This window comes from Sinocyclocheilus grahami, unplaced genomic scaffold, assembly GCF_001515645.1.
Source record: "Sinocyclocheilus grahami isolate Dianchi unplaced genomic scaffold, SAMN03320097.WGS_v1.1 scaffold224.1, whole genome shotgun sequence".
NCBI classification, from domain to species: domain Eukaryota; kingdom Metazoa; phylum Chordata; class Actinopteri; order Cypriniformes; family Cyprinidae; genus Sinocyclocheilus; species Sinocyclocheilus grahami.
The window spans coordinates 82456-92196 of record NW_015505403.1 but is presented as its reverse complement, the minus strand read 5'-3'; the positions used below and the strand labels follow the sequence as shown (position 1 = coordinate 92196).

At 39.6% G+C, this 9741-nt stretch overlaps 1 protein-coding gene across 1 annotated transcript in view; it reads right to left on the bottom strand.

Annotated features, from left to right (window-relative positions):
* LOC107596888 (ryanodine receptor 1-like) overlaps positions 1–9741 on the bottom strand; it is a 112156-nt gene that overhangs the window by 59746 nt on the left and 42669 nt on the right. Inside the window, exons 18-27 of the mRNA XM_016287746.1 lie at positions 8930–9077; positions 8578–8783; positions 8234–8408; positions 6390–6598; positions 5943–6295; positions 5719–5848; positions 5465–5625; positions 4256–4418; positions 4059–4145; positions 3721–3947 (exon numbers count right to left, since the gene is read on the bottom strand). Of these exons, the coding sequence (XP_016143232.1) occupies positions 3721–3947; positions 4059–4145; positions 4256–4418; positions 5465–5625; positions 5719–5848; positions 5943–6295; positions 6390–6598; positions 8234–8408; positions 8578–8783; positions 8930–9077 (1859 nt within the window). The remainder of the gene's footprint in view (positions 1–3720; positions 3948–4058; positions 4146–4255; positions 4419–5464; positions 5626–5718; positions 5849–5942; positions 6296–6389; positions 6599–8233; positions 8409–8577; positions 8784–8929; positions 9078–9741) is intronic.

Below are 9741 nucleotides of genomic sequence, written 5' to 3'. Positions count from 1 at the left end.
AGATAGATAGATAGATAGATAGATAGATAGATAGATAGATAGATAGACTTCTTTAGCTGGTCAGGCTGGCTGGGAGACCAGATGAACAACCAGTCTGGGTGTAACGAGGCTGCTTTAAGCAGGGATTGAACGCGGGTCTCTGGCGCTCTAATAGTGTGAAATTACTCACTGAGCTACTCCCAGAGTTAAACCCAAAAGCAGAAGAGCAAAAAGAGCCAAGGGACTTGAATCTTTAAAAAGTTACAATAACCTTTACTCAGTGGTGTAGTGGTGCCTGGAGAAGTGGGTATACTCTTAATTTATGTCCCCATTTTTTCAACTACTTCTGGGTGGTTGGTAGACAGTTGCTAGGGTGTTCATGATCATTGTTAGGCAGTTGCTAGGGTTTTCTAAGCCATTGATAGATAGATAGATAGATAGATAGACTTCTTTAGCTGGTCAGGCTGGCTGGGAGACCAGATGAACAACCAGTCTGGGTGTAACGAGGCTGCTTTAAGCAGGGATTGAACGTGGGTCTCTGGCGCTCTAATAGTGTGAAATTACTCACTGAGCTACTCCCAGAGTTAAACCCAAAAGCAGAAGAGCAAAAAGAGCCAAGGGACTTGAATCTTTAAAAAGTTACAATAACCTTTACTCAGTGGTGTAGTGGTGCCTGGAGAAGTGGGTATACTCTTAATTTATGTCCCCATTTTTTTAAGCGGTCCAGCAAAGGATGAACGGCCTGTGTTATAAACAGTGATGTAAGACTAGTTTTGCATATTTAGTTCACCCCAAAATGGGCCAGTAGTATTTAAACATTTTCACTTACTGTAAATTCTGCTACTTGACTTCACGGAGAAGTAGGTATACTCTTAATTTATGTCCCCATTTTTTGAAGCGGTCCAGCAAAGGATGAACGGCCTGTGTTATAAACAGTGACGTAAGACTAGTCTTGCATATTTAGTTCACCCCAAAATGGGCCAGTAGTATTTAAACATTTTCACTTACTGTAACTTCTGCTACTTGACTTCCCGGAGTAAGGATCATTATGAAATTAATATTAGCCACAAAAGAGGTGCAGATTTTGCAATAAATAATTAAAATGTAAAAATTACATAGACTGCAACAATTAACATTTTGTCAGAACCTCTAGTAGACAAGCTATTTTGTTTAGTTATCTGTAGGAGGATCATGATCTCTATTTGATACCAAAACATTTTTTTTTTAATTGTGCAGCCTACTCCTATGTTTGACTGACTGTTTCTTCCATGGCATACAGTGACGGGCAAATAGTAACCCTCTACTTCCCCCATACCTTTTTACAATTTATCTATATAGCCTACTAGATTCCTACTGCAAAAATTAAATAAATAAATAAAATAAAAAATAAAATAGTTTTTTTAATACAATTAAGCACTAGTCAAGCTGCAATATCAAACAGGACCACAAGGAGACGCCAAAAGATCACTAAACCTACTGCCTTGACCTGACTGTACAGGCTTCTTTACGGATCCATTCAGAATCTAAAAAACACCTTCAGGCTTCAGCAGCGTCCATTATAAAACACTCGTGCTTTTAAGCCAAATACACGCTAAAAATAATAATTCTGGAGGTGACTCTAAAGGCGGGCGTACACGGTGCGATTCTGAAGGTCGGAACGTTGTGAGCTCTGGCACATGTCACGATTGGGTTTTATCTGAAAATCATATGGAGGCAGTCACACACGACACGAATTTACTACGATTTTACAAACTCTGACGTAAGCATTACGTTTTGCGCCATTCATAAAAATATGGATTCTGAGGACAAAATAGTTTTCTTTGTGGCAGGCGGCTTGTGACGTCCAAAGAAAAAGACGAAGAAAAAAACGAAGACAAAGGACAGGGCAAAGAGAATGGCTGAAAAGCAGAGAAAAGCATGGACTTTCTGTTCTACATAAAGAACTCGAGGGAGTTGGCCATTTCTGAATTTCTGTCCGTTTTGCCGGAAATACAACAGGCACATTCATTCATAAAGCTGAACGGCAAATTTGGCACATTCGGAATAACAAATAAAAAATAGAACTGTATAATTAAACTAAAATTATTATAGACTATGGTTTTTGTCATCTTCTGATTGGTCAACTTCAGATGGATCGCCAAATTGTCTCGCATATACCGCACATACGCCACGAATTTAAACTGACAGCACCCGATTTTTTTTTACATGTTTGAAAATTATCGGGAGGACGGGAGGTGCTTGTAACGTCTCGGATCGGCCCGTAATTTTTCTCACACAGTACGAGCCGCGACTATGCGAGCATCTGCGATTTTCTCCCGAGAGAAAAAAAACGCCTGCAAGCTCGTACGACAGCAAAAATCGCACCATGTATGCCCGCTTTTAGGCTACTGTTTGAAGGCATTCGTTTACTGGATCCTTGAACTGAAAAGTTTACCGGTTTAAAAAAAAATCTGATTGCAAAAACTTGCTTCTTTTCATTTTTAAGGTATTGTTTGCATTATAATGTACAGATTCAAATTAGGAGTCAATAAATAAATATTTTATCACTCTGCATGCCTCCCTGACATGCACTCAAGCCCCAGACCGACTGCTGCTCGTAACGTCTCGGATCGGCCCGTAATTCTTCTCACACAGTACGAGCCGCGACTATGCGAGCATCTGCGATTTTCTCCCGAGAGAAAAAAAACGCCTGCAAGCTCGTACGACAGCAAAAATCGCACCATGTATGCCCGCTTTTAGGCTACTGTTTGAAGGCATTCGTTTACTGGATCCTTGAACTGAAAAGTTTACCGGTTTAAAAAAAAATCTGATTGCAAAAACTTGCTTCTTTTCATTTTTAAGGTATTGTTTGCATTATAATGTACAGATTCAAATTAGGAGTCAATAAATAAATATTATTTTATCACTCTGCATGCCTTCCTGACATGCACTCAAGCCCCAGACCGACTGCGCTTGCATTTACGTGATTTGTCAAGATGAGAGGCGGGCGCGGGCACAATCATCAATCAAATTCAAAGGGAAGCCGGTGCATTCTGACCGCATCACTGTCTTTACTGGGTATGTTTAGGGAATATTTGCGTTTATTCACATGCAATTTGATTAGCTAGTCATGGTGGACTGTCATGATTTTGGCTAACGCAGGACACTACTGAATGATGCGCATCAGAGGGGATTTAGAAGTGGGTATACGCAAAGCCGACTGATAAAGAAGTGGGTATACGCCATATACCTGCGTATACCCTCCACTACACCACTGCCTTTACTAGAGAAACAAATTACAAACATAGAAAACTGAGCTTCCATCAACAAAAAAAAGACACAAGGGTCCAAAAAAATACAAGAAGACACAAACCTAACTTGAGGACTGGCAACTTGATACACAGAAAGAATAGCATCAAGACTGAACACAACAGCAGGGAACAAACAGACTTATAAAGGGTCAAACACAGGTGTGGGGAATCAAAGCTGATGAGCAGAATACTGAACATGGTACGGGGCGATGGTGCCATCTGGAGGAGCGGAGAGACTAGAGTTCATAATACAAGCACCATCTGCAGTTCTGGAAGGAACATGACAAAGTGTTCAAAGAGAGTGATCCCTGCAGACCAGGATGAAAACAGCAATGCAGAGATGAGCCCATTACACTGGGAGACCAGCTTAAACCAGCTTAGGCTTTTGCTGTTTTTTTCCTGTGGGGTAATGTTTTCAATTTAGTTTTTTTTTTGTCTCGTTCTCCTGTACCTGTTCTCTTCAGGTATATGCAGAGCCATCATGGTGAGAGGCTCTGTACATTCCACCATCCAGCCGTGCCTCTCGCTCACCCGCCCCACTTTTGGATTCAGGAAGTGGTTAGGCATCCGGCTCCAGATCACAGGGGTCAGCATCTCAACATCCAGCCGAGGAGGACACTGGGGCACCGGGTTATTGCGCTCACTACGGAACATGGCTGCCGAAAGAGGCATGATATTCTATAGGATGGAGAAGGGAAGTGAGAAATTTAAGGCTACAAATTTTTAGTAAAAGTATTTCTAAAAGAAAGCTGATGACTTTTAGTGCCAGAAACAGAGGATAGTGCAGACCTTGAGTTTTCCGAGTTCCAGCTGCAGCATGTTCTGGCTGGTCGGCAAAACAAACACAGCTGGAAATAACTTAGTGTTGGGCTCCACCTGACAAAGCATATGTATAAATATGAGTTCGAATTAAGAAAATGCACGCCTAACAGGGACTTTTTAAGTGCCACTACAGTTCCTCCTTTGAAGAGATGACCTTCACTTACCTGGTAGAAAGTGTTGATCTCTTTCCCATTGGCTGTGAAATTCATGAGACCTGTTGCCAGGTCAACCAAACAACCAATCACCAGATCCTCCTGGCTAAACCTCTGCTGGGTGCTGCTGCCAAACTCTCCTCCCCACACCATATAGCAGTTACTCCTCTTTATACTGATAAGCAAACAGAACATTGTAAGTGTTCTTGAGTGATGAATAAATAAATATTTGTAGCTTAATCAAAATTATAAAATAATGCAATACCGTCAAAAAGTTTGTGGTCTTTATTTCTTTTTCTTTCTTTGTAATGAGTCATTTTATTTAGAAAGGATATATACATTTCTATTTTATAATTCCATTTTAAATAAATGCTGTTTTTTTCAAATAAATGGTGTTTCTTGAGCACCAAATCAGCACATTAGAATGATTTCTGAAAGATCGTGTGTCACTGAAGACTGAAGTAAAGACTGCAGAAATTTCAGCTTTGACATAACAGCAATTAATTATATTTTATAATATATTAAAATAGAACATAATTATTTTGAATTGTAATGATATTTTACTGTCATTTCAATAAAATAAATGCAGCCTTGGTAAGCATAAGAGACACTAAAAAATATTTTTTCATTTAAATAAAAAAAAAACAATCCTAATTTAATCGTTTAAATAAAATTTTATTTGCTGATAGTGTTTTACATTAAGTATTTTTCTTACCCAATTTCTAGCAAAGAAAGTGTTCATTATTTTAAGCATAAATCTGTCAAAAAAATAGTGAGGTTTGTGCTTAAAATAAGAACTATTTGCCAATGGAACAAGAAATTCAAATTATATTCTCTGAATATATATATATATATATATATTATATGTATTGTTTCTCAAATACATTTATCTTGTTTTAAGGTTGTTTAGATTTTTATTGAAAATCTATTTTATTTCAATAATTTTTCTAGATCCAAAAGTTTTAAATGTGTGTTGTACATCCAAGATACTACACTGAAAATATGATAAATCTTAACTAATTCTGATGGTTGGTGACCACTGGTGCACTGCTCTTACATCACCAAAATCAATATTCACCTACATCACCTCACTATATTCCGAACATTTATTTTTAACTAAACGCTTCTCCGCACTGCAGCTTCTTGTATTTATCCTCGCTGGCCCACATTTCAGTAATTTGACATGGCAGATCAGTGAGCTGAATTTTTATATCATCTCACCTGTCATGTATATTGCCCTTGTCGTCTCCAACAGTGACAGTGACAGTGCGGACCTTAGACAGGTCATAGTTGAGGTCATACATGTGGAAGTCTGGGGTGACCCAACCCACCCATACCCCACTAGGTTCTTGACCGGCGAAGATACGGACTGAGTAATAGTACTGCACAGTTGAGACAGGGAGAGAGAAGCATAAGTAAAAAAAACAAGAGCGAAGAGTGTGTTATATATAACAGATCTAGTAATGAAGACTGACTGTGGTTGTATTGAGGATGATCTCTGGGTCATCACGATCGTCAGGCACCACATCTTCAAACAAACGGGGCATAATAGGTGGAGGTGGAGGAGGAGCAATCATGGCTGCCTTTTTAGCTTTAAACAGGAAGCTGAGGGAATAATTTTGGGGGTGTTTTTCAATATTTTACATTTTTTAAATATACAAATATTAGCAGAAACTTCTTAAAAGTCCTCAGATCTCACCCTTTCTTCTTTCCTTTCTCGGATGCAGTGTCTTTGTCATTTTCCTTATTGCTTGGGATATCTTTGGGCATGGATGGCTCCTTTTCCTTCTCCTCCTGCTCTTTGCGACTGGCTGACTTCTTCAGCACCTCAAAGTCAGAGTCGGGGTCCACCTCCAGCACCTCTTCTTCAGGGATGGTGAGGGTTCGTGTGAGGGGAGTAGTGCCTGCAGTCACCATGAAGGTCAGGTGGAACTCTACAGGCATGCTCAGTCTGAAGAACAGCATGTCTGTGTTGGCATTTTGGGATCCAAAAGTCTTGTGGGTTATTTTAATACAGGGGGCGCTGTCTACGGTTCCATCCACACGAGAGACCTACAGGTCACATGAGAACAATAAAAAGGTTGATAAACTTTATCTATACCTTTAAACTCAACTAAATGACACAAAAATTGCTTAAATACAGTACCTCAATGTGGTTGTGGTCCGTGGGCACTGGAACATACTGGGGGAGGCTCTTACTGAACCACATTGTGATGTCTCTCTTCATGTTGATGGCGAATGGCTCAAAGCCTTCTTGGAGCCCACAGATGGCGAAGTAGCGTAGGCTGCTAACATTCTGACCCAGGTTAATACGGGCAACCTGAGAAAGACCCAAAGTGCAGACTGGAATAAAACCTGGATGGAGAAGAACAAAGAGAAGAAGCTGATTTAGTAGAGGTGGGGGAGGGGGTGAAGACAACATAGTATTGCAATATTTTGAATGGCAATATTGTTTTTATCTTTTATTATATACACTGCAAATATGAAGTGAACTTTTGATACTAGAATAATAATTGCTTTTTCAGTCTATAGTGCTGTTTATTTGTATTTTTTTCAGAGATGGAGACATCGGAGAAATAAATCAGAAAGCATCCTGCGATTAAATAAGATTAAAAGGAAGAGATGAAGGAGATGGATATGACACATAAGATTTGCGAGGAGTGCGGTATGAAAATAAAACACTCCGGAAATACCATGAACATGAGGACTCACCTTACACTCCACCATCCATTAGCATTAGCCTTAGCACAGGGTGGCCAAGTTGACAATAAATCAGCTACTTTTAGGACTTTTTCCATTGAAAAAAGGTATTAAATCATAATGTATGGTGTTGTGATGCTCTGCATGTCACAAAATGTGTAAAATTGCAATAATATCATATTGTAACTTAGGAATCATGGGGGCTCTGGTAGTAGCGTTAGTGTTAGCTTTAGCTAAGTATGGTAAATCAGCTTTTTGGGGGGGAATTTGCTTTAGAAAATATATGTTATCGCAACACTCAGCATGTCACAAAATGTATAAAACTGCAATAATAGTGTATCATGACTTAACCATGATAATATTGTACTGTGGGGCCTCTGGTAATTTCCACTTGTGGCGAGGGGGGTGTGGTGCAGCGAAGTCTACTGCGAGAGAGAGAGTCGGGAAACTGGCGGGGCGTAAGTAGGTCAAGTGCAAGATGACAAACACCTGTGTCTTATTGCAGTAATTGGCGTGGAGAGACCGAATAAAAGCCGTCAGGAATGAGAGAGGGGGAGAGATGCTGGACGGACGACTCGTGGTCAAAGAGACTGGGACTGTGTGAAGCGGCTGATTGTGATTACGTGAAAGTTTGAGTTGGAGGCACGGAGAACGCAGGTTTTGTTTATTTTGTGAGAAACCAATAAAGAACCACGAGCCTCCGTAACCAACCCTGCCTTCGTCCTTTACACCCACACATACGAACTATACCACACCATGCTTTTCACTAATTTACAGAGGAGAACAGTGATTTGTACTTCAAATCTAATTCTGCATTGCCTCAAGATAGTATTTTGACAGAACTTTCAAAATTGTTGTAATTGCAAACTCCTTATTCTTTTTTTTTATAACAAACTTTAAATTAATTCACATGCACTAAATGTAAAGTCTTCTGTAGTCATGAAATGGCCTACTAAAGCCACATATCATATTAGATTTTGAGGAAAAACCCAGAGAATAACTTAAATTTTGCCCTGTTTCCCCCCCCCCTTATGGGTCCAAAGCTATTGAACGGCTTAAAATGTAGCATATTAATCATATGGACAATTTTTATGATGCTTTTTTTTTGTCAAAAAAACAAAACAAAAAAAACAAGGCAACAATAACAAACCTTGTGAGACTCATTCAAAAACTAACTACAGACTTTTCCTGACCAGCTAAATGACAAAGCTTATTAAACAAAACACATTATCCTTCAAAACAACTAATTGAAACCCCATTGATAAACAACGTTATAGCCTAAATCCTCACCGTCTCCAATCTCAATGTCTTTGAAGGCCATTTCAGAGCCAGAATCACTGATCAGCATCTCTCCATTAAGAGTGAACATGATGTTCATTTCAATGAGGTCTATCATGCACCCGACCACATCACCAGACTGCCATTGACGGCCAAATGGCTCATTACCAATGTGCCATCGCTGAGCCTGCAGGAAGAGCAGAGGAGAGTAATTCAGCGTTTATTGCAGCTATCCAAAATAGTTTGTCAGCAACTTGAGCGGCACACAAAATGTATTGGTCCAATTAGCCGGAAAGATGGCCTACAGCCTGGTACCATATAACACAGCAGAATGAGATTGATACGACACCACTGACCCTGTTTCCATTAAAGACATAGGCCAGCTCATCAGAACCAAGCTCAACGTCAGAGCGGACGTTCGGTCGAGCCCAGCCAACTCTCATCTCTCCTGTGGTTACGGCCTCAAACTCAAAGTACCATTTTCCTGAGGTAACAGCATACTGCTTCTCTGCCCTGAAGATACGCACTTTATCTCCACGTGCGTTCTCAACACCAAGACCACCTATGGGGGAAAGAGAGATTAGGACTGCAAAAACTATACGAATCCCAACAGATATGTATCTGAAGTTGGCCAATGACTTCATTAAGGTCTGTTCCATATTTGTGATCCTAATAGTGATAGGAGCTGACAGGAGAGCAAAGACTCACTGCTCTCCTGATCTGGGGGCTCGATGTTGTATCCATAGCCAATCAGAGTGCGCACAGCATTGTTCACACTGTCTCTGTTGGTCTTCTTGGTTTTCTCATCCAGCAGGTTGTAAGGTACCAGACGAGGGTTACGCTTATTCAAAATGTCCTGAGGGTCACAAGGTTAGTAACAAGAGTACGTTTTTGAAATATTATTAACTGAATTCCAGGTCACAGAAATTCAAAAAAAGTCACACAACAAAGGTCCTGTCACGGTTTCTGTTAGTTTGGACTTTATTTGCACTGTTCTCACTGAGTTGTTTCTAATTTGAGTTTGTCATTATGTTCAGGCGTGTCTCATTAATTATCCTCATTTGGTCTGTGTACTTAAGTTCCTGTCTGTTCAGTTAGTGTTTGTTGGGTATATACCCTTGTGTGGATCTATTAAAGATCGTTAACCTTCTTCTTCATGTTCGTGCGTGTTCATCAACACCATATCGTGGCAGGTCCAAAATATGATATCTAATTTGGTAACACTTTAGTATAGGGACCAATTCTCACTATTAGCTAGTTGCTTATTAGCATGCTTATTATTAACATATTGGCTGTTTATTACTGTTTATAAAGCAAATATTCTGCATGACCATATTCTACGTCCCTAATCCTACCCAATACCTTAATTTAACAACTACCTTACTAACTATTAATAAGCAGCAAATTAGGAGTTTATTGAGGCAAAATCATAGTTAATGGTTTGTTAATAGCGAGAATTGGACCCAAACTGTTAACCAATTATAGTTATTAATTCCCAGATTTTTTTTTAACTAGACATT